The sequence below is a fragment of the Habropoda laboriosa genome, unplaced genomic scaffold, assembly GCF_001263275.1.
Source record: "Habropoda laboriosa isolate 0110345459 unplaced genomic scaffold, ASM126327v1 scaffold15, whole genome shotgun sequence".
NCBI lineage: Eukaryota > Metazoa > Arthropoda > Insecta > Hymenoptera > Apidae > Habropoda > Habropoda laboriosa.
In genome coordinates this window covers 1,744,926-1,770,010 of record NW_017100141.1, presented here as the reverse complement: position 1 = coordinate 1,770,010, position 25,085 = coordinate 1,744,926, and the positions used below count along the sequence as shown (strand labels likewise).

The 25,085-nt window shown below is 41.9% G+C and overlaps 2 protein-coding genes across 2 annotated transcripts; one reads left to right on the top strand and one right to left on the bottom strand.

Moving 5' to 3' along the window:
* Positions 1-2,620: 2,620 nt before the first annotated feature.
* On the top strand, positions 2,621-10,556 carry LOC108570786. The gene is made up of 14 exons (XM_017932698.1): positions 2,621-2,713; positions 3,075-3,217; positions 3,300-3,476; positions 3,621-3,917; positions 4,545-4,662; positions 4,750-4,916; positions 7,141-7,383; positions 7,484-7,853; positions 8,568-8,718; positions 8,999-9,196; positions 9,283-9,425; positions 9,509-9,724; positions 10,118-10,459; positions 10,536-10,556. The coding sequence occupies exons 1-14, from the start codon at positions 2,621-2,623 to the stop codon at positions 10,554-10,556; spliced, it is 2,679 nt and encodes an 892-aa protein (XP_017788187.1).
* Positions 10,557-10,845: 289 nt separating this feature from the next.
* LOC108571424 lies at positions 10,846-12,809 on the bottom strand. Its single transcript, XM_017933463.1, has 3 exons — positions 12,684-12,809; positions 11,589-11,738; positions 10,846-11,167 (listed from the first exon to the last, which is right to left on the bottom strand). Exons 1-3 carry the CDS (start codon positions 12,807-12,809, stop codon positions 11,087-11,089), a joined length of 357 nt encoding a protein of 118 aa, XP_017788952.1. The 3' UTR covers positions 10,846-11,086.
* Positions 12,810-25,085: the final 12,276 nt, after the last annotated feature.

Genomic DNA, 25,085 nt, shown 5'->3' with positions numbered 1-25,085 from the left:
ATAACTCACCTTCCCGAGAATAATTTACAGGTGTTTCTTCACTGCCATAGCAAGTAGAACTTCAACCTGTTAACTGGGTCCAGAAATTGAACCCCTCTACTTTATAACAAAAACCACTTGTCGCACATAGTACAACTGAAGACGAGTAATTTTTCAATAAACCAAACGACGAGTTAACTCGTCGTCCCCAGTTAGCAGGTTAACAACATACGAGTGAGAAGAAGACAACTTTTTTACAGACGAAATATCGACGAAAACCAACCCTTTTTAATATTACTAACAAGAATCCTGTATATTACTATGTAACACCTGTGTGTGTTTCCGGCGAGCATTGCGTGATTGGTGCAACGTTAATTGGATAGAACAGTACTCAAACGAGCATCAGAGAATCGTGGTTAATTACGCTAAAACGAAAGCAAACTGTATTTCGAAACTTTTGCAAAAAGTTTCAAAATTTCTCCGCCAAAAAGTAATCCAGTCCATGCAATTTGTGAAATTGTCAGGTTCTGGTGCGTTGTCTCGCAATGGTCGTGTCAATTAATACGGTCTCCCGGGATCGTGCTCGTCGTAACGTAGCGATATTGAGCATGTTTATCAGGTAAACATGATTCAATAGCCGAAACGAGGCTCGGGTCCCGCGCGAGGCTCTCGCGAATTCACGGTTTGGACGCCTATCGCGAACGATAGGACGTTTTCGAAGGGACTGTCTCTTTCATTTTTCCGACGATTCAACGGAATCTCGTTTGTTTCTTTTTCTTTTTTTTTTTTGTTAAACCGGGTGAACCGTTTAAGACATTGATACGTGAACGTTTTTCCCGTAGGACCGAGTAGTGGTCGTTTCGATCAAGTTTCGCGAGCGACGTGCGTTTCTGGGGCATTATCTCACCTGTCCGCCGTTTCTCCTCTGTCTCTCACTCGACCGGAACATTTCACCGTTGTTAATTACCGTCTAATTCTACCGTGTTCCCCTTCCGATTCGCGAGATTCGCTTCGGTGCGCCAAATTCGTCAGGTTCGAATTGGCCGCCACGACGAAAGGTTGAAATGTTCTTCGAAAATTTGTCGAGGTAGACGATTCGATCGCAATTTCAGTTCTTCGCCTTGAAATGTTCCCTGAGAAATTTTGTCGAGATAGACGAGAAACGGCGATGAAAGCGGCGGATGCGAAGAATGTACTGTAGAATGTTAATTATTCGAATTATACGAATGATCTATAGATCGATTGGTAAGTTATTCGTCGTTTCAATTGTACGGTAATAGAGAAACAATCAAACTCGTTCGATGACCGGAAGTTCGAATAATTAACGATCTACGAGATGAGTCATGTATACAAGTGTCGTGATAGTTAAGCGCTTAGGCGTGTTGTATCGGTGTGAAAGTGTACACAGGCGGAAGATTCGTCGAAATCGGTTGCGCTTTGTCGATTTCGCTGTTTGCGTTCGAGAGAGAGAGAGAGAGAGAGAAAGAGGAGAAAATGTAACGCGATTTCCGTAGAATCGTGCGAGACACGTTTAAGTTTCACTTGTGACTCTACGGGGGGGCTAATTTTAATGGACGATCGGCTGAATGTTCGCCTTCTAGGGAGGCTTCGATTGACTTTGCCTTTTTCTTTCTTTTTTTATTTTCATTTGTTGACACGTTGTTCGCGAGCTATTATTATTATTATTTTTTATTTGTTTTGTAAAGTCGATTAGCGCTTTAACGTTGAAACAGCGACGAGGTGTTTTCTCGTCGTGGCAAGAGATACGACAAAGGGACGCGACATTTATACTTTTCCCTGTTTTTCTTTCTTCCTTCTTCTTCTACTATTATTGTCTCTCGTCTTGATTTTTCGTGGTCGAAAAAGAAAAAAAAATGAAATATTCGTACGCTTGTTTCGCTCTTGTTATGTATAGATTTTGCACATAATTGAATATAATGACGTTGTCACGTTGCACTGTGTATTACCGCATTTTCTCTCATTGTGTAAATGTTCTTTTTATTCTCCGATATCGATCGCGATATTGTCACGTTTCTTTTTTCTCTCGATGTTAATACTGTATAGTTTATGACGTTTTCAATTTAAGGAGCAAGAAAATTATAAATAGCCTAGAATTGTCGCGGTTCGTTCCAGTGAGAGGATGTCGCTCGGCATTTTTGATCGACGGTCTCGAGGGAGGCGATTTTTTCTTTCTTTCATGCAACAAAAAAAAAAAAAGAAGAAGAGGATTATCGATAACAATACGATTCATTATCTCTTATGTAGAGTAATTACTCAGGATTGTTTAACATTTATAATATATTACGATTATACTTATTGTATTTGTATTATAATTTATAATAACGTTTGAAATAAAATATAGTAACCATTGACGTGAATATCTGTTATAGGAGTCTGTTTATTCGTAGTGTGTCGATAGAAATTGGAGAAAGTAGACATTTTTCATTGAAAAAACATTTCAAACATTTCGAATCGAAGAAGCGTTACCTTTAGAGCGTTCGTATTAGCGCGCGCTTTTACTGCGCATGCGCGTAAGACTTGTCGAGACGCGTCGTACAGTTTGAACCGGAGTGCGTTCGTGCCGGTACCGTTCGTCGCGTGTTCGTGTAAAGTCGTGTGAAAATCAAATTATTCACGGAAAATGGAGCCGTTGTTCCAGTTACAAGTGCAGGACATCGATATTTTGCTGCCTAGCATGAAAGAGAGACTTATGTTACACGACGAGCAGGCTCAGGTACGTTTATTTCGTCTGAATTTCGTATGCGACTCTCGTCGAATTATGGCGGGAGTCGAGGCATGCTTGAAAACTTTTATTTATCGAAATTTGTGCATTGTCGAGGCTCTCGAATGTCTCAAAAGCTCTCGTTTCTCATACTAAACGTGAATATTGACTTTATCTCGTGAAATAGAAGTGTTTAAATGCATTTCTTTGAAAATGACGAAGTACGACAAGAATTCCATCGACAATACGTCGTAGATACGCAGTTTGCGTTTACATAAGAGAAATTGATTAGGGGAAAGATATATTGCGACTACTGTTGCTAGGACAGTGGTATTAGTAAGTGCTGGAATAGGAAAAACGTGAAATTCCTCAGATTACGTGCATCGACCGAATATCCAACATGTTCAAAAGTGGTGGCGCTGCGAGCAGAGAGGCGGTTCTTTCAAAGTTGATCAAATACGACGTACTCTCTGCTATATTCGATATTCTACAAACGCCAAGTGATAATCTATTCCAGTACGTTCCACACAATCTACCAATCACGAAGAACGACATATATGCTCTCTCGATAACATCTCTCTTGCATTTCATGAAATAGACGTATTCTCGATTTTCTGAGCTTGGTAACCGTGTGTCGAAAATTTTACGAAAGTCACGTGGCCAGTGACGTCATGGACACCATATTGAAAGTGACAGTTTGCATCGTGAAGTCTCGGTGCAAGGAAACTGAATTGTTAGAGAAACTTATTTCGAGCATTTACGATGTAATTTACAGGTACGTGAAGATTCGGCCGAATAAACAATCGAATAATTATCGAATACATTATCGAATGAATTATAGTCGAATAAATGGTGAAAAATGTCTTTATTCTCTTTTTTTTTGGCGGCAACGTTTGGCGGGAACGACAATGCTTTCCAGAGGGATAGAATTTAACGTGGATTTAGACGCAGTCTGCGTCCCGCGGCAAGTTCTGATCCTTGTGGAATCTTTGATCTCGGGGAATCCTTTGGATCAGAGGATAAAGTTCGCTGGCGTCGCGCTGCTCAATTTCGTTCTCGAAAACATCGACGCGGAGGATGAATGGGAGGACGGTGTGTTCGAACTCTGCCACAAAGCTCTCAATTTAATGAAAGAGATCGTCGAGTACAGTGACGACGACGTCTTGGTCTCGCGTGCTGCCGATGCATTGTGCGCTGTTTGCGCTTCTGCCACTCGGTGAGATTGTATTAGCTTCGTATATTCCGAAGCTCGTGGACTTGCCAATTTTCAACCGAATTAATTCTCCGTCCATATTTGCAATTTTCTCATTCCACTATGTAACATGTGTTTCGTTCGACAATTTTTCCTTCGTCTTTCTGGTAATTTGAAAATTCTATTTCGACAAATACTTTCTTTATTAGATCGAAACTTTACTTTTCACTTTTGGTGAAAGAAAACAGAATTAAGTGCGGATAATGTAGTTTCCTTCTTTCAATTTTAAGACAATATAACCTAAAAGAATATCATGATTTGACAGATCACTTTCTATTATAACCAATCAATATCAAATATTTTTTCACTTGATATACCAAAAATAATCAATTCCCTTTTCTTTAAATTATCTCTCAGATGTATACAAATAACTTTTCCACTGTTCACAATGTTATAACTTTCGTTTTCAAAAAAGCCAGCAAAATATGCAAAGTGAAGGGAATAATAACCTAAAAAGCAGCACTTATCGTCAAAATTAGTTAACACATATGAAACACGTGACATAAAACCGTCAAAGGGTTAGTTACATCACAAAACATCTACAATAACCACAATAACCCAATAAAAGCGTGAAAAATCCATTCTCACCAGATTGCACGTCGCGAAAAGCGACACTCAAGAGTTTTTCAACAAGATTCCACGATGTCAAGCGGCGCTGGCGAAATCGATCTACGCGGCGGCGATGAACACGTTGGTGTCTTACGTTAAAGTAAGTTCCCGATCAGTTCGATCACGTCGCGGCGACGTATATTTAATTACGCTAGCGTCAAAGGCCCTTTTATTCCCGTTCCAGCAGAGCACGGAGTCAAACGAAACGGACAGGGTCAAATTCCAGAGAAACCTCGTGACTTGTCTGAACAACCTTTACAAGCTGAGCAGTAGCTGCGGCCGCGACAACTTGTCAAACCACTTGACCGCCAACGGATATCTGAAGTACTTCTTGCTTTTAACCAGCAGGCTTCCGTAAGTCTCACGGATGATGCGAACATTCATCGAGGAACACGATCGAATCGATAAAATTATCGTCTCGAATTCAATCAACCGCCGGATGAATAATCTCCCGATTGGCGGAACGTGAAATGTCGTTCAATATATTCACCCTTTATCTTGCGATTTTGCTTTCCTTTTTTTGGGTGCGTACAGTGTAGGACTAAATTATGGGACATTTTAGTGGCGATACGAGCAAACTGTTTCTCGTTTATACTGAAAATTTTTCATTTTGGAACTTGCGTTTTTTTATATTTTAACCTCTCGTTTGCATATTTTCTATAGTTATTACGAAGGAAGGGGTGAAATGTGTGTGTAGAATACATCATTTTGGAGATTCAAAATTTATTTATCTGCTATACCGAGGAAAATATTATTGCGATTTTGTTTCTCTTTTATGTGTACAATGTGGGGGGTAAAAATTACGGGACATTTTAGCGGCAATATGAGCAAACACACGGTTTTTGTTTATACTGAAAATTTTTATACATTGTTTACCATTTCATTTCCTCATTTGCATATTTTGTGTAATTATTGTAAGGGAAAGGGTTAAATTTATATACAGGGTGTTTCGTAAAATTGACTCTATGGTTATATTCTCGTGTAATTTTAAAGATTGAAAATTTAGTTATTTACAAGACTGACGGAGGTATTATCGCGTTTCGTCAGTCATGTTTGAAGAGTGCAGGGAAGGAAGGATGTATACGGTGACTCTTACCAATATTCGGACACTCTTTAGAACAGTATAACTTTTTTAAAATTGGACCTAACGACTTGAGTTTTTTTGAGAAGTTAGAAGGATTAGTATACTAGATGACGCGTGTAAAATTTGTAAAGGTCACATTCGACAACTTTTTTATCCCGTAATGAAAATTTAAAAAGTACGGTTTGTAGATTTATGCCAGTTGTACGCATGCTGAAAATTTGATCGAAGTCGGTTAATGTTACTGTGAGCTACAAATCGTTGTAATGAATCTGAAGATTCCTACATCTTTCGATGCCTGCCGCTTGTTTCTCCATCAACCGATTTCGATGAAATTTTCAGCATGCGTATAATTGACATAAATCTACAAAACGTATGTTTTAAATTTTCGTTACAAGCTCAGGTAAAAAAGTTGTAAACAGTTTACAATTTTCTTCGCGATTCCCACAAATTGCAATATTTTCAAAAATTTGCAACTCAAGTCGTTTGATCCAGTTTAGAAAAAGCTATACTGTTCTAAAGAGTGTCCGAATGTTAGTAAGAGTCGCTGTATTTAATGCTGTTTCAAGTGAAACGAAGTTTAACACGTTAAGCGTGGCGTCAGTCCGCGGTGACTGACAGTGAACTTTCCGTTTAGGCGGCGTCAGTCCGTGGTGACTGACAGTGAACTTTTCGTTTGAGTGGCGTCGGTCCGTGGGACCGGCAGTATCTCCTTCTTTTTTTTGGCAATTTATGAACGCTTCTTCTATCAACCCGGATTGGTATCGTCCGTGGTGACTGACAGTGAACTTTTCGTTTGGGTGGCGTCGGTCCGTGGGACCGGCAGTATCTCCTTCTTTCTTTTGGCAATTTATGAACGCTTCTTCTATCAACCCGGATTGGTATCTCTTCGTCTGAAAGGCCGTGTAAACGCATTTGTTATCTTCTGTTTATACTCTACAACCGAACAGCTCGCGAAGTGATCGCCGCTGTGTGCCGCCTGAACGGTAAGAAGAGCGAAATCGGCTCAACGTGTTACACATCGGAGATTCATATTGATTTTTCAGACGTTGTTGAAGAAATTAATACCGAATCCACAGTCACGCTTAAGAAATACACTGACACAACGTAAAGACTCGTCTTTTTCCCCTTTATCGTTTAAATGGCAATAACTTGGAACTTTCATCTCCTTTCTCATTTCCAAACAAAGGGAACTGAATTCTTCAATGAAAACTAAATCCTCGTCCATTCTTCCCTGTACGTTTCATTCGTGATGTCGTCGAATTCTCTCGCATTTATAAATCACGCGAGAACGAAGATAAAAAGGATAAATGGAAAACACAGAACGAAGTGTTCGTTGTGGAAAAAATTGATTTGAAACTGCGCAATATTCCATATATCCCATTCTTTCAAATTGCTTTCCACGAAAACGAAGCGACGTTCACGGAAATTTCATCGGGGAATATTGGAATCGCTATCGCTCAGCCCACCTTCACGATCTTTCGTCGATTATTTCAGCGAGAACCTACGACGTAGCACTTGCGTGTTGCTATCGCGGATCATAACCACTTTATCCGATAAGTCTACGTCGATTGGCCAGTGGCCCGAAGGCGAGACTAGCTTCGAGAGCCTAATACATCGTGGATTATTGGATCTGCCAAGAGATCCTCAGCTATGGAGAGACGTTATAGCTCGGCGGCCAGGAAACAGCCCCGTGGCCTTGATGACACTAATTTACTATCACTATCACGGAACCAGAGAGTACGAACCAGCTGGAAATTTCAATGAAAATTCATACATATTCGATATATTCTTCTTTTCTGTTAGAGAGAAGATACACTTTCGAATGGAAATTTTGCAGGAACGATATGATATGCTTGAAAACGCTGATCGCTAGGACCGTCAATCTGGCTAAATCTGAACAGACGTCGGCGCAAATTTTGAAAGTTTTATGGTTTCTGTTTGCCGTCGCGTCCCTATCACATCCATCACCGAGCTCGGAACAGGATTACGACAGAGCCGTGAAACGATTGGCAGCTGCGTTGCAATATTCCAGGCTCAGCGATTGTTACACTCACCATATAGACCTGATGCATTATTGCCTGGAATGCGCCAAATTCCCCAAGGATCTGCGGAACAGAGCGTTGGACCTATGGCTGGTGGAGTCCGACGGTGATATTAAGCCTCTGTTGACTCTCGATTGCACCAAAGTTGTGCAACATTATCTATTGGTACTTGCGTCGAGTCTGCGAGAAATATCGGACATATCCTTCGTGTCGATAGACAATTGCCGTCGAACTTTGTCGGCCGGTTTTAGTAGCCAAAGTTGTGCAACATTATCTATTGGTACTTGCGTCGAGTCTGCGAGAAATATCGGACATATCCCTCGTGTCGATAGACAATTGCCGTCGAACTTTGTCGGCCGGTTTTGGTAGTCTTCTGATAAGAAAATTCGAAACTTGGAGCAAACGCTCGAAGATTTTCGGATATTCGAATCTTCCAGTTTTAGTAGCCTTCTGATAAGAAAATTCGAAACTTGGAGCAAACGCTCGAAGATTTTCGGATGATCAAATCTTCCAGTTTTAGCAGTCTTCTGATAAGAAAATTCGAAACTTGGAGCAAACGCTCGAAGATTTTCGGATATTCGAATCTTCCAGTTTTAGCAGTCTTCTGATAAGAAAATTCGAAACTTGGAGCAAACGCTCGAAGATTTTCGGATATTCGAATCTTCCAATTTTAGTAGCCTTCTGATAAGAAAATTGGAAACTCGAAGCAAACACTGAAATATTGGAAGACCTAACATTTTTCGATATTCAAATCTTTCACCAGAAAAATCGAATACTTTAAGTGATAAAATTTCCAAAAGAGTGGCCAAGTATCGACACAAGGGATACGCTACTTAAACGCACCTTTTTGTAACAGAAAACACTTTCCGCTTGAAACAGCTAGCTATCCAGAGCGGATACTCAACCGACATAATCAACTTGGCTATGAAAGGGATCAGAGAGATGATACGCATGGACAATGCCAAGGAAGTGGCAGAAATAGCCTGGCACATGTTGCCCAATCTTCTATCATCCTACAAACCATCGAAAGGTACTTCTATCGCGCAGAACCTACGAGAAAATAAGGGTCGAATGTACAATTACGTTAAGTATACATCTGAAACATTGTCCGAGAGTTATTATTGGACTACGTAGAGTGTTGCATATGTATACACAGCCTTGACTGCTTCAATTGACTCAAGGACCTAACTTCGATATCAACTACACAACTCTGACCTAATCCATGGTCAGAGAGCTAAGCAAGTAGAATGTTCTCTTCTCTCTTCTTCGTTGAATTATTCAAACGAAAAGAAAAAAACACTGTCCATCAGACGAGCAAGTGAAAGCAGTGTTAGAGTTAGCCAATGTGTCCACTCCGAGCTGTCTGGAGCAAAGCGCGAGGAATCGGTGCGCGGACAGTTTGATGGCGATCGCGGTGAGAAGAGAGGCCGACTCGAATCTGAGAACTCTGGCAATAATGCAGTCGTACTCGTTGCTGGTCACGTCCGCGGCGATCAAGCCGTTCACGAGTACATATTTCACCTGGAACATTCTCTCCCTCTCGATAAGTACAGAAAACAATTCCCGTGACTTCCACCTTTTCTTCGTCCGACAGTTCTCGAGAGGTATTGCACGACCTCGAGCTTCTTGGAGGAGTTGCACGTCCAAGGTTTCTCCGCGGAGACGTCGCAGTTGTCCGCCGTTTGTCTGAAAGTTCTGGCGTTTATCGTTCACTGTCAGGAAAAATCGTCCGTTCAGGTGTGCGAGTTGCGTTCTGCGTTAGGTACGCGTGAATTACAGATTCGAGCTATCCGCCGACATCGACGACGCGTGTTTTCCAGTGCGATAAGCCGGTGACGATTGACGTGCAGAGCCTAGCCGATTTGCTGTTCAATACGAGGAGGTCTGTCCACTCGGCGATCAATGGAATGCAACTCACGCTGGAACTTTTGACTCAAAATATCGACGGATCGGCCGTCAGGCTCGACCTGGTCAACGACGAGCAGGTCGACGGTGTTATCAACCTCTACGAGACACTTCACATCGTTCATGCGATTGTTAGTGATGGTGTTGAAGTCGGAATTTCGGGATTTGAGGATTTTTAGGGATACCACCAATCAGTCGTGGAAGGGTTAATTGGAATCAATTTTAATCGAGGAGTCGGGGGCTTGACCCTTTGGTTATTAATAGGTCGCATATGTCTCACTTGAGAATTCAAAGAAAAATGATTGAAAAATGTAATTAGATAACGAAAGGGTTAATTGGAATGAATTTGAATCATAGACTCCTCTATTAGAGCCTCAGGTGTTTAACCCTTTCGTAACTAAGGGGTCACATATGCCACTATTGAGAATTGGAAGAAAAATTCTTTTAAATTAAATAACGAATTTCAATCACAGACACCTCTATCAAGTCCTCTGCATGATTCTAACTCTATTTTTTGCCCACAGTGCGACCCATCAAACAGAGACACCGTCTATCAGTGCCTGCAGGGTGTCTTAACATTCTGCCACCAGCGCGTAGAATCGCTAATGTACCACTTGTGCAGCCTGATGAGCAACCACGATATCGTGTCGACCGTTCTAAGAACAGGCTACGTGTCCACTCAGTTTCTGGAGTTCGTTTCCACTTGGTTACGCTATCGAAGGAGATACTGCGCCGACGAGGGACCTTGGAACGAGAGATCTATTTGCAAGACACCGTTCGAGGAGACGTTCGACCGAATCAAGAGCTACGTCAACTCCGTGAAAGATTCCAAAGACGACACCTCGTTCAACATCCTTCGCTACGCGGTGAGTCCTTAACGAATAATTGAAAAATCTCTTCTTATCGTTTAAGGCACGAAACAAACGTAATTACTCTTTGTAGCTGTCGCAATATAAGGATTAAAATGAGAGAAAGAGGACCACGAAAGTACACGAGACTGTCCAATGGGAAGCTTTGCTTTAACAGTTTATTCGATCCGTGCAACATTGCTCGTTAACATCATCGTAACATGTCATTAATACGTGCGTACAAAAAGTAGAAAAAGATCGATTCACGAACGAATTTAATTCGTTCCGTATATAATATCTATATGTATATAGTTTAACGCGTGCGCTTCAGCGTGATCCTGAAATATACTGTTTCTGTATCTGTATCTGTTGGTTTGATGCTGTGTTCGCTAAGTAGCCTGATCGCTCGCCTCGCTCTAAATGCCCCGGCCGGACGGTGCACCTTGGGAATTGTCATTTTTTTTCTTTTTTCGAACTGGTCGGACGCGGTTCGCGCGGTGCGTCTTATGTCGCTTCGAATTCATGCCCTTGCCCGCCTTCTCCTCTTCTTCTCTCGCAATCTTATGGCAGCTGCTGCTTTGCTCCTCTTCTCCTGCTCTTCGCCTCCCTCGCGCTTCAGCTTCTTCCCGCGCCGCCCGGTTTTTGTTACTTTCGCGGTCGCCCGTTGCGCTGCATGAAGCATCCCTTGAAGGAGTTTAATCTCACGTCGATCTCCCCTTCCTCTAGCTGCAACCAGACGGTTTCTCTCTCGGTTAAATTGCCCTTGCACAGCGGACCGTCATTGGCAACGGTGGAAATTCTCTCTCCAAGCGTCCGGGATCGCAAAATTCTCTGTTAATTAACCCTTTCGCGATGGAATTTTCTTTCTTTTCAAATTTGTCTTCTCAGCCGTCGATTTTCGTGAGCTGAGAGCAATTTTTTATTCTCATCCAGCGATTTTCGTAAGTTCGGAGCAATTTTTTTCGAGTACTCCATTTTTTACTCATCCATCGATTTTCGCGTCTACGATGGATAGTACCTGAATCGAGAGCAATTTTTGACCGAGTCGCTCAAGAGAGGGATGAAGCACGAAAGGGTTGAGAAATTGATAGATACCAGACACTTGGATTTCTTTCACGAGACGAAGAAGAATGATCGATTTGGATACCTGATCGAACAAGTAGATCTCTTTGTAACAGGACGGTGACACGCACTCGCGGATGCATCTAGTCTTGGCGATGCCGCTGCTGTGCGGCGGAAGCATCTTGCAAGCTCCGCTCTCCTCGCAAGCCTGCTCGAATTGCCTGAAGAGAAGTTCCTGCGTGGAACACGAGATGAGAGATATTAAAAAAAAAAAGATTCGTTTCAACGAGTAACACACTGTACAAAATGCTCTCGCTGGTAAAGACAGCAAGGCAGAACTGTGGTGCACAGTAACCGGATAAAATTGAGCGTAACAATTGGTTCGAGACTGTCCAAAGATTAACCTCAATTAGTGCTCGTACGAGTTCTATTATTGGTGCCGCTAGCATCAGTTCCCTTTCTCTCATACGAACAATTCACCAGCATGAAACTCGAGAGAGAGAGGATAAACAAAATCGTACGTTCAACGAGACGATCCCGAATCACACGCTAAACGCAATCCCCGAAACACGTACGTACGTATGTACGGAGGATGCGACAGTATCGAAGCACGCCCCGGAGCACCTTGCGAGAACTGTCTTCTCGTCTTAATGCCAAATCGATTCTACCCCCTTGGCGAAATCGCGGAATCACCCGTCTCGTTACGTCCCCCATGGGGATGCTGGATCCGGCGCTGGATAATCCTACTCGAGTATCAAGCATCACTGGCAGGATATCACGGGAGATCTCTTGCGAAATTCCTCAGCGTACGATCCGGACACGGAAAAAAAGCCCCCAACTGTGTGACGAAGAGAGACGAACTTCTCTCTCTCTCTCGACATCTTGCAGAGATAGAAAGAAAAGAAGAAGAAGGAGAAGAGTACGATAAGCACTGAATTTTCTCTATGTTTTTCTTGTCTTCTGAAATGCAACGAATCGAAACTGAAGGAGAAAATTCACGGTAGATGTTGAGGGGAAGTATCGAGAATGTAACGGTTGTTGTATCAGGCCGGTATACGCGAGAAACGCCGCCCACCCTTCCAAAACAAGCCCTCGCGACCATAACCTGTACGAGAGAGCGTTGCAGAAGAGGCACGAGGAATTGGATAGATATGCAAGACGAGAGAGAACGCCGACTTACATTCTTTGTAGTCTCCTTGTACGGATACTCGGGGAAGGTGAAAATCTTGGCGAGGGTGCCCGGCCGTTCTTGAAGCTGGCCGACGACGAGGATCAGGCCGATCGCGAACGCCACCCCCGGCGCCATGTTGAGCAGCCGGCTACGATCAATATGAACGGGTGGCGCTCGCTTACGTTTCCTTTCCTCGACGCGGACTCTTTGCACCACCACGAGTTCGTTTTCCCTCCACACTCGTAAAAGCCACACCGGATCGACAGGGTGGATCCAGCCGATCAACCTGTCGATCCCCCCCTTTGGCTCGCTCGTAACTGTGAAATTGACTTTTTAAGAACCTTGCCAGAGCGAGGGATGCCCCTTTGGCGGCAAAAGGGATTTCTCGTGCGGGTGCCAATGTTCGATTACGTGTGTCACTGGGATGAGTTCTTTTTCGGTTTGATTTGCCCGGGTGGACGGCGCAGAGGAATTTTATGGGGAACTGCGAGGTTTCGGGTCTTTGGGTTTTGCACACTTTTTCTGTATTTTTTTATGTTTGCTTTGGAGAGTGGATTTGTGGAGGGTTTTGAGTTATTGGGGGATGCTTAGTAATTGTTCGAATGGTAATTTATGGATCTGATTCATAAAATTTAATTTTATGGAGAATTTAAAAAATTCGCTCTTTGAAATTGAGCTTCTTCTTTTTATTTTGGAGTGGATGGTTTTGAGTTATTAGGGACTGTTTGATCATTGTTTTAATTGTAATTTACGGACCTGGTTGATGGAATGTAATTTTATGGGGAATTAGAAAATTTTGGCTCTTTGAAATTGAGCTTCTTTTTTTTATTTTGGAGTGTAGACGATTAGTGGGTGGTTTTGAGTTATTAGGGACTGTTTGATCATTGTTTTAATTGTAATTTACGGACCTGGTTGATGGAATGTAATTTTATGGGGAATTAGAAAATTTTGGCTCTTTGAAATTGAGCTTCTTTTTTTTATTTTGGAGTGTAGACGATTAGTGGGTGGTTTTGAGTTATTAGGGACTGTTTGATCATTGTTTTAATTGTAATTTACGGACCTGGTTGATGGAATTTAATTTTATGGGGAATTAGAAAATTTTGGTTCTTTGAAATTGAGCTTCTTTTTTTTATTTTGGAGTGTAGACGATTAGTGGATGGTTTTGAGTTATTAGGGACTGTTTAATAATTGTTTGAATACTAATTTATGAACTAATGAAATTTAATTCTTATGGAGAATTGGAACATTTTTATTTTTCAATTTCGGTTCCCTTTCCTTATTTTAGAAAGTGAATTAACGGACAATTTTAAGTTACCAGGAAGCTATGTAATTGTTCGAATACTAATTTTAGATTACGCTATTTATCTTCGGATAATAGATAAACGAAGGTCTATAAGCTGTCCCTTTTGAAACTTTGCATATTAGTTTTAGATCGTGTGAATTTTATTTTCGGATAACAGGTCGGTGAGATGGTTCGTTCAGAGGCCGCTGGTCCGGGATTATTTTAAGCTTCGAACGTTAGTTTTAGATTAGGATTTTTATTTTAAACACACCGGATAAAGCTGTTCCGAATTTCTCGATGTAGATTTAATATTCAGATGTGTATTTTTGTGTAACAGCTTGTAGAAAGGGTGGATTTAGGGATTGTTAGTTAGAAGACGTTTAATGCTCTGAATATTAGTTTTGGAGTATGATAGACCAGGGTTTATGATGGACTTTAAATCCATGGTAGAATTTAGACCAGGCTAGTTAATGGGGTCTTTAGTCAGTCATAATAGCCTGTTGAGTGAACGATGATAGCAGTTCTGTGGAATTCGTACTTAAACTTCTATCAAAGTACGAAAAAAAAATGTGAAAATGCTCCTATCAATTTTTCTATCGATCTGAGATCAACAAATAATTTATTTCGTTAATCCTTTGTCTCAGAAAAACGAGTCAGACTCGTGACACAGATTCTGGTCAAGATACAGCAATAAATATTAATTTCAATTTTAATTCATGAGACCGAGGATTACCAAATGTGTTGAATCTATTATTTAATACATTAGCTTTTGGAAAAGTTGGTTTTCAGAAAAATTATTCTATAATACATCGGTGAATGAGAAAAGTCACAAATGAAAGGGTTAATTTTTTCGTTAGTCTCGTCACATCGTGAAATTGGAAGCGGAATAATTTTTTGGGGACCAATAATTTCGTAACAAGAATTTCATTTTCTTTCACATTCAGTGAGTACTTTATTTCGTCAAATTCCACATTTACAAATTGCTCACATCACATTCCTTCGTCAAACGTTCACCAGAAAGATGAAAAGATGGTTCTTTCGCGGGACACTCAGGTTCCTCTCGATCCTCGCGAAACAACGCGCACATCGAGGCTCCTTCCTGCGCAAGGATATCGTCGAATTCGAGAGGAAGGTAGGAAGACGAATCGCGGAAGCGATGTGCACGCGCGAATTCGCCGATAAATCGGCGGGCCGACGTCGCGGCTCGGCTATTTTGCATAAAACGTAACGGAGTGTGTATGCAACGAGGCGGGATGGCATTTATCGTCGCGACGCATGCGAGCGGACCAGACGACCGTTTTTGTTCGGCTAGGCGTTGCGCACCACCAGCTCCACGTGCACCAGGCCCCTCCCCGACGACCATTAAATCGAGATTTCGCCGGTGATTAGCGGCAGTTTGCCTCGCCTCGCTGCGCCCGCCAGTCGATAGATTTTCCCAATAATTTTCCGTCAGTTCGAGGAGTTTTCGAGGAAACGCTCATCCGCATCCCACAGCTTCCGGTTTCGCGGCACGATGGTTGTTAAAGTGCCTTCGTTATTCCGGATTTTTCTTTTCCACCGATATCTTCCAGCCCCGCTCCGATTTCCTCTTATCACCATAGACACGTGGCTAGATTTTCATCGAACTTTAGATTTCAGAATATTTCTTGGGAATCTTTAGGCTTTTCTTTAATGAAGCTTCAGCCTCCTCCCCTATAGTCCTTTTAACCTTTAAACTTTCAATAACTTTGGAGGTTTCTAAATATTTTTTGAAAACTTTTTTCAACAAAATTTGAAGCTTCTCTCGTGGTCCTTTTCATATTCTTGCTTCGAAAGATAGCTTGGAGCCTTCAGAAATTATCCTAAGTTCCAATTATTTCTCCGTCAAGTGAAAAATTTTACTAAATGAAGCTTCAGGCTTCTCTCATAGTCCTTTTAATATTCAATTTTGAAAACTTTTTTCAACAAAATTTGAAGCTTCTCTCGTGGTCCTTTTCATATTCTTGCTTCGAAAGATAGCTTGGAGCCTTCAGAAATTATCCTAAGTTCCAATTATTTCTCCGACAAGTGAAAAATTTTACTAAATGAAGCTTCAGGCTTCTCTCATAGTCCTTTTAATATTCAAACTTCCAAAGGTACCTTCAGAGAATTCTAAATATTAAAAATAAAATCCATCGAAGCTTCATTAATAGTTCCTTTAACATTCAAGCCATCGCAAATTATCATTGACAAGAATCGCGCCTCTCTTTAATTTACACCTCTTACGAACAACCTGTTACACAACCCATTAAATTAGAATTAATTACTCGTCGAGTTCCATTAATCACCGTGGCACAGTTCCTCCTAAACGAACGAGGAAAAACCTACACGCCTATCGACTACAATATCACCTCTCTAAAATTCTCAAAAATCCAAAAAACCCACTCGTTGGTTAACGATCGACCGAAAGAAACTTCAAAATCTACCACCCGTTTTTCCTGCAGTACGCAGTTGCAGTTCAAATATTTATCGCGAAAAACGTGTGACGGGCGGAACAAGCGAATTTCCAGCCTGCATTTCTGGTTCGAATTAAAATTTTTATCCATGCTGGTACGCCTGTGGGCTAATTAAACCGCAGTCGGTTGATCCTGGATCAGGCGAATCGCGCGAACGAGAACTCTTCTCCATGGCGTGGATCGGGGTTCGTTTGGAACTGGCTGAAAAACAAAAAATCCGAAATCGCAGTGGCTTTTTAATTACATGCCCGCTTCAGCCAGGTCGAACGCGCACGGCAAACCGATGCATGATGTACGATGCATGTACGCTGCGTTTCCGATTAAATCGCGAAATTCCATTGATTTATCGACGCCGGAGTCGCGTTGCCGGCGCAGAGACGCAGTTTAATGGGAATTTCTACTCAGACTCGAGCCGATCCTTCGCAGGATTCAGGCATCGTTTCTTTTTTGAATTTTGCGTGTCGATTGGAGACGATTTGTGAGACGATTCGTCAGTGATCTTTAGGAGTTAACAATGCTTTGTTAAGCGTTCTTGTAATTGAGAGAAGAAACTTACCGGTTCGAAATTATTTACTTTTATTGCACTCGAGAGACGACGAAGAAGCGACATTATATTTACGATTAGAGGCAACTCTGAGGATATTTTCCAAGACAGCAGGTCTACGGACCTCCGTGAATTGTTCACTACATGTTTAGAGATCTCAGCAGTGAAATAGTTCGAAAGAACCAACTTCTAATAAAAATATTAGTTTGAAAAAATTGCATTAATTTTTGCTACTTCCTTATGGAAAAAGGGGGCCTTCGAGCGCAAAGGGTTGATAGAACAGATAATGGTTTAACAGTTTGTCGTTTAAAAAACAAAGGGATTCGCGTGTTTTCTGTAATGTAAAAGTTGGTAGTTAGAAAGCTCGTAAAATATTTCTCCGGATAGCAGAGGTTGAAATTGTTAATTAGGATCTGTAACCCTCTAAAAGTTGGAAGAGGAGTTTTTAAACGAGGTATATTACGATTCTTTGTAATATACGGTTCAGTCTTTTTCTCCGGTGTAGTACTAGAGGGAATTTCTGGCTACGGCTACTATCCTAGAATATTTATTCTTCCTTGGGAATTGAAATTAGGTCGTTATTTAAAATTCACGTCTTCGGTAAAGTAGCGATACGCGCGTTCTTTATTTCGGGTTACTCTCCAGTTCGCTGTGTCTCTGTTTAAAAACCTGAAAAAAAAAATACATTTTCGTCGGAATTAAACGTGATGCTGTTTCATCGTACGGTAGGAAGCTCTGAAAAAAAATTGAACAGGCAGATAAATGCTAGCAGACACAGCGATACCTGTTTGTTATTGCGTTTACAGTAGCGGCGGCAAAGAGTGGACCGCTCAAAAGCCGAAGGTTTCACGATGAACGGCGAATTTACGGCTAACGAATTGCGTAATTTCGCTTTCGACGTTTAAAAGCGGCGATGTGTCGAAACGGGCCGCGTTCCACCTCGCGTGACAACTATGCCTCGGACGTTTCTCTCGTTCAGCCGTGAAATAATTTACACCCCCTTTTTTCCCACCCACTTGTCTCTGCTTCACTTGCTTCGGTTAGGCTTCCTGTAAATCGGTTACGATTAACACACTTTTCTTTCTTCCTTTGCTTCACCGACCTGTGAAAGAATCATCGAGCGCCGCTGAAAGAATTAACCCTTTAGCTACGGCTGAGGTGGCTGGAGTTCGATTTAACCCTTTGAAACGTATCGCTGAGAAATTTGTTCCGTTGAATTCTGGCAACAGTGCACGAAAGATTAAATTCAGGTGGAAGTGTACCGTAAGGCGCAAATTTAAAGTTGAAATTAATAGCAGCGAAAGTAAGTAGCTGAAGTTCGATTTAACCCTTTCGTTGCGATTTTACTGTGCATCGTTTCAAAATTTGTTTCGTCGAACTAAGGTGAAAGCGCACGAAAGATTGAACTGAGAATGAAATTGTAGCGACCAGCTACAGCGAAGAACATTTGGCGAGCAGACTACCAGCACGGTTTACGACGTGCGCGCTTGAAAAGCTATTTTTGAGGAAACCGTCTTTAGCTTATTTAATTTCTAGAGATTCGACAACGCATGTCCGCGTAGAAACAATTCTCCGACGGCCTCAGTAGCAAATTGCCGCATCATAAACCAAGGGTTTCCGAAAGGTCCGCCGTACGAGGCCCGGACCGGCAGGGCACGAGTACCTGACCTGGAGGAAACTCAGCTGTGTCGCCAAATGACGTCACGGGAAAAACCTCCTCCGGCAAGTCGCACCGCGGTCCCCGAAAAAGCGCGCCAAGGGCGCAAGGGACACGCAGCGACTCGGAAAGAAATTACTTGATTGGTTGACACCGATGCGACGGGTTAACCAATTAGGGATGATTAACACGTAACCGAAAGGCAGTAAGGAAAAAGCGAGGCGACAGGAGGGCAGTCTTGCACGGACCTCCAAAGCCGTAAGTCAACAACTAATAAAGATCTCACTACTACCGCGTGGGTACATAGCGTAACCCTAGTCACGCCTTGTTATTTATTCGTAACCACATTCCTTCAAAATCGAGGTGGAAGTGTACCATAAGGCGCAAATTTCAACGAATGGGTTAACGATGTCTGTATTATCTATATTAGTGTAAAATAACGGCTGAATAGGTTCTAAACAATGAGAAATATTCGTAACAATCGTTGGAGAGATCAGGAAGAGTCATTCGCTAATTACGTCGAGCTTTGAAAGGTATATAAGGCTCGACATTGCGACATTGGGACACAGTGTGTCCTCAACCTTCGACTGCGTTACATCGAGGAGATTCCACAATTCCTCGTCGGCATTGTTATACTAATCACGGTACGCCAAGCGAAATAAAAATCCCTCTAAATCGGTAGATTTTTTTTTTGAAAACTCCAACTGCGGGACTAAACGTTCTACCATATAGTAACACAGAAGAGAGAGCCACTATACTGTCGTTTTCGAAAATGATCGTCTACCCGGAAGCCACTGTAGCGACGGTTAACCAACGTTGGGAAAAATAAAATCAGATCGATTAAAAGATAGAAAATAACCGAGTAGTGAAATTTTACGAACGATCGAATTTTAATCCAGCGAAACACAATTCGTCGACCTGTTAATTCGACAGCCGTTTAATTGGAATTCGATCGTGGCCCGGGGTATGTATTATTTAAAGCTAATCCACTTCTCGCCGTGGATGGAAAACAGAAGTGGAAGTTGATTTAATTAGGGGGCAATTAAGCGACGAATGCCGGGCTAGTTGATCTAATTGCAACGATTAAGGGAATTGTTCGAGGTTCTACAGAGCGAGAGAGAGAGAGAGAGTCGTTGAATTTTTGACCGGCTTTGTTTCCCCTCTACAACAGTGCCTAGCAAAAATTTCCCCCTTTCTTTCTCGCCTTGGAAAACGTGGAGAAGTGGAGAGAATGTACGAACGTGGAGAGAAAGAGGAGATTTTAAACGGGTCGCCAGAAGTCGGTTTTGCGACGGCTGGATAGCAATTGCAAATTGCAATTACATCACCGCGATCGTGCAGCCATACATCACGCAGCCAGAGTCGATTTAATGTTAAAGTTATTATCGTTCGATCGCGGATCCCGATAGCGATAGGCATCGCTATGAATTATTCACCACTTTTCGTTCCAGCTACCACTTCCTGATTGCCCTGCAAACAACGATGCACTGTTCCAGCGAATATTGAAATTGTATTGTAATTCGGCGACGCTTGGAAAGTCGACGATTTTTATCGCGGGCTAATAGCGATGAAAAAGAGTTCAAGGTTCCTGAAGTGTTAATCAATTTTTTTATACGACCGTCGTTGGTACCCTTAACCCTTTCAGCGTTGAGAAGGTATATGAATCTTTGGAACAATCGTTCACCTTGCGCTGTGAACTTGTTTAGTTTGATCTTTGGTACCTTTCACCCTTTCAGCGTTTAGAAGATATGTGTGAGTTTCGAAAAATCGCTCACCTTGCGCTGTAAACTTGTTTAGTTTGATCGTTGGTACCTTTAACACGTTAAACGCCCAGCCTGTTTTGCTTACCGTTCCGTTCAGGCCACACTTGGCCGTCAAGTGGGCCATGCGAACTGTAAACAGAAGACGACCAACGAAAAGTATACTGTCAGTCGCCGGTTTGGTACCTTTAACACGTTAAACGCCCAGCCTGTTTTGCTTACCGTTCCGTTCAGGCCACACTGGGCCGTCAAGTGGGCCATGCGAACTGTGAACAGAAGACGACCAACGAAAAGTATACTGTCAGTCGCCGACGACTGACGTGGCGCTTAACGTGTTAACCCTTTCAGCGTTTAGAAGATATATAAATCTTTGGAAAAATTTTAAATTTAACGCGACAAATTTTTTTGGCTATTCAACGCGCTCTGTGAATTGATATCTACGTCTCTCTTGTGTATTTGTTAACAAACACACCAACTATAGTCAATTTCGTATCGATGACACGCTTATTCCTTTGTAATTTATGCACGATTGTTTTTATTCAGTAATATTAAACTTCCACGCTAAAAATGCCCAAATAAAAAGAGCAAAATTATCCAGTCCAGCGCAAGCTTCACAGTGCCGAAAGGGTTAATTACCGACTGACGAGCCCGAAACTCCACCTTTCTCGGCGGCAAAAAAAAAGCACCCGCCCTTGAGCAGAAGAATCGAACGGGTGAAAAAAAATTCCCATTAACGAGTCTTCCTCTCGAAACACAGAACTAAATACACCCTCTGTCCTCGCTCCGAAAACTATCGATACACACATGCATCGTTCCATTTCCCGGGCAGTGGATCCGTCAGACCGCAGTTTAGCCGTGCCAGCAAAAACGTCTGCGCGGCGTTTCCTTTCGCACATATTGAAAAAACAGATCGCGACCGGCGATACCTCGATATAAATCACGGCGCGACGGCGATGCGGCGTGTGATAAATAGTGAAATAATAGAAGAGGCGGAGTAAAAAGGGAATCCGTGTATCGAAGAGGGGAACTGTTTCTAGCCTCGTTGATCTAGTATTGCACGCGTCGAGGGAGTATAACGACGACGAACCTTGCTCCGCGATTCTACAAGATTCACTCACTCTCTCTCTCTCTCTTCCTCTCTGTTGCTTCGTTATTGACAGAGTAAATAAGGATCGACAATAATAGGAATCGTTGACACGCCGTCAAACAAATCCTCCGGGAGGTTTGTCGTCGTCGTGGAGGATTCTGTGATTTCAGAATATAAGGGAGCACCGTGGAAACCTCGTGGATCCGTGTGCATCTCTGTGCGAGGCTTTGAAAGTGGCTGGAAAAATATTTGGACGACGATGTATACGAAATAAAAATTGAACTGTGGATAATGCGATGTAAAACTGCTTTACTTGGGGAACAGACATTTTATACGCCGTTGTTCTACGATGCAAAGTGTTTTTCGAGAGAGGGTTGGTTGAAGTGAGGGTCACGAGGGATGATGGAATGAATATTTTTTATTTGGGCTACGTGTGACAATTTTGTTGCCTTTTATTTTGGTAGAAAGGGTGAAAGTATGTACCTAATTCGACTGAGGAGAACTTAGGAATATTTACGTTAATTATTTTGCAATATTAATTTTGAACAGTGATGAGTTTTCAGATCTGTTTTATTATACTTTTAGACTTCACGATGTTCTGCTTATGCAAAGTGTTTGTGAAGTAAGGGTTGCTTAAAGGGACGATGGAATCTAAACGTTCGTTTGGAAAAATAAGGTTAAAGTATGTAAAATTTAGGCGAGACAATTTAAAATTTATGTTATTTATTTTGCAATATTAAAGTATCTCCATTATTTCTGTTTCATTAAATTTTTACACTTCACGATGTTTCTTTTATACAAAGTTTCTGGAACAAGCATTCTTCACCTAGTGAATTAATTTTAAGTTCCTATCGAATTTTATTATTTAGATCAGTATTTCCAATAAACTCTGAAATTTGACAAAACTTCTCATACCACAATTTTTCTAAGATCGTCGTGTCGTCGCTGTAGAATTTCCTTGGCTTTTCATTGAAGCTTTCAACTCACGGGATGATCTGCCACGCAAAATTTAAGCCACCAGCCAATTCGACACGCGTTAAACACACTTAAGGTGCTTCCATAAAATCGCCATTATTCGTATCACAACATTAATCTCGCAGTTACCATACGCCTCCTATTTTCAATTACACCTTTATCTCCGTTCCCATTTTTTATTACTAAATACCGAATCGATGAAAAGGCGGGCGTGTGCTATCTGTCAGCCGGCTAGCAGCGAAATCGACGCGCTTAATGGAATGTTTTATCATCGCATCGCGCCTCGCGTATCGCCGCTTTTCGATCCTGTGACCCGATCATCCCGGGAAAAATATTTTCCCTATCGCGATCATATCGGTGATCAGCATAAAATATTGTCCTCGGTCCGTGGTAATAGGATTACGACGTCGTTTCGTCGTTGTTTCTCGTTTTAAAAAATTCTCCCTTCGTTAATTCTCCAAGAATAACTTTCTTTTTTATTTTCTTTTTTTTTTTAAAGAGGAGCTGTTTAAACCTTTTCCATTGGACACGTCGTATAGAGAAATTGTCGAGCGGAAGCGCGGGATAGTAGCGTAATCGCACTTCGTCGTAACAAACGCCTAATGGCCGGAACGCAAACTGGCCCTTACATAAACGCGAATCGTAATTTGCGGCGACACGCGGCGAATTCTGCTCGACCGATCATTAACTCGGCCTTTAATTAAACGAGCCGACTGCTTCACGATACCAGGCGTCTCTCCATGAAAGGCGACGCGACGCGTACGACGTCGTACGGTGTCACACTTTAAGCGCGGCGTTCGAGTGTCGGTAAACGCCTTAGCGATACCGCTTTCGGGATCCTTGTTCAGTTCTGACACGTCGTCGAGAATCGATGGAAAATGTAGCAACTGTGTGATCGCCTCAACTTTTTGCTTCTAACTTTTAATTTGTTCTGCCTGCCTCGTTGGCGCGTTGTCCCGTTCAGCCCTCGCATTTCTCCTTCCAAACGTCGCGTTTGGGTCCCTTGACTGGGGTGAGCTTTGGGTGGGACGCCAAGACCAACGGCAACCACTCACCCTCAAGGAGGGGGTGTTTTGGGTGAAGTACGCGTCACCTGGGCTTATGGGACAAACTCAGGGTAACGGTACCGCTCGCTCGCGAGAACGTGCCTGGGCTCGCGCGGGTTTACGATGCGTCAATTGCTATTGAGATGCACGAAGAAAACTCCAAATTCTCCGCTTTTATGAGAGGCCCTCCTGACAATAAGGAATAATTAACGAACGAAAACATTAAACGCGTATTCAAACCTTAATCTGAAAAATAGCAGAGTCGCGTCCGTATCGTAAACCTGGTCTAACTTAAGTATCCTTAACAATCCTTTAAAACGTGAGAACCGTACAATTTCTGTCCTGATGACGAGGATAGTGGAACGATGTTGTGTAAATTACGAAATTGCGTGAATTGCGACACATGGTCGTCGAATGTGAACTCCTAGTGTGAGTAATGTGCAATTTTTCATTTTTAGGAAAAGTGAAATTTATGTTTTTAATTCGAAGAAAAATTGCCATTCGATTTTCCACTAGTAAGTTAGCAAGTATAGAGTGAATTTTGAGGTGGCGTGGAAAACTTCAGAATTTTTTAATACTGAAATAATCACTCGAGTGATCAGTTGGATTAATTAGAGTGTGATTATTGGAAATCTGATATTTTACATTATGCGATCTTGTAATTATCATAAGGGATGTAGAATATTAGAATGGATACAGAATAATTAGGTGAAAGTGAAAGAAGTAAAAGTGGAGACGAAAAAAGGTGGAAATGAATAATTACAATTGGATGCATTATGTGTACCATAGTTATTGGAGATGAATTGATCACATTGAAACACGACAGATATTCCACGGATCAGGTTAAGATGAATGTATAATATTTTTGAAAATATCGATCTGGTAGTTTTTTTGTTCGCGACGAAAAGGGGAAGAGAAATGAGATAGAAAGCGAGCGTTGGGTAACAGCATCCGTACTCGGAGAATTAGATAATTATACGTGAAACGTAACACGCGAGTCTCGAGTTGTAATTTCCTGGAATTGCAATTACTCTGCACACTATGGACTACTTCTAGGAGAAATTACATAAACGACGAAGTCGAGAGTGGCTTTAGCTTTCGTTTCGAACCCTCTCTAAAAATATCATCGTTTGTTTTAAATTCAACGTAGGATTCCCCTATTAAGCGGCGCTAATTGAAATTTTCGCGCTATTAAAACTTTCATAGCAACACATCTGTGCACCTCACGTACGCTCTTTCGTGGTATATTAATCCGTGGATCCTCGTGAATGGATTACTATTGTAATCCACTTGGCTAACGACATGACCGTAATACGTGATACTTGTGTCTTTAACCACGTAATGTATGTATCGTTTAAAAATTTTATCAACTACAGTAAATTCTCTACAAGAGTCAGTAAGTATGGATTCTACAAGTGACAGTATAGATGGTCCTACGCCTAGGCTGCGTCATTGCTGCGCCCATGTTATCTGGTTCGCAGTCAGTCAAGCGTGTAACGCTACACCAGTCGATTTCCTTTACGAGATTACACGGCTCGACAAATCATAATAGAAAAATATAATTTCTTTAATTTTACTTTTTTTCA

Coding starts and splice junctions, on each gene's coding strand:
- LOC108570786 (XM_017932698.1), top strand. CDS start 2,621: ATGGAGCCGTTGTTCCAGTTACAAGTGCAGGACATCGATATTTTGCTG. Junction 2,714..3,074: donor TACACGACGAGCAGGCTCAG/GTACGTTTATTT, acceptor GAAATTCCTCAG/ATTACGTGCATCGACCGAAT. Junction 3,477..3,620: donor ATTTACGATGTAATTTACAG/GTACGTGAAGAT, acceptor AATGCTTTCCAG/AGGGATAGAATTTAACGTGG.
- LOC108571424 (XM_017933463.1), bottom strand. CDS start 12,809: ATGGCGCCGGGGGTGGCGTTCGCGATCGGCCTGATCCTCGTCGTCGGC. Junction 11,739..12,683: donor ACAAGGAGACTACAAAGAAT/GTAAGTCGGCGT, acceptor TGTTCCACGCAG/GAACTTCTCTTCAGGCAATT. Junction 11,168..11,588: donor AGATCTACTTGTTCGATCAG/GTATCCAAATCG, acceptor GTCTGGTTGCAG/CTAGAGGAAGGGGAGATCGA.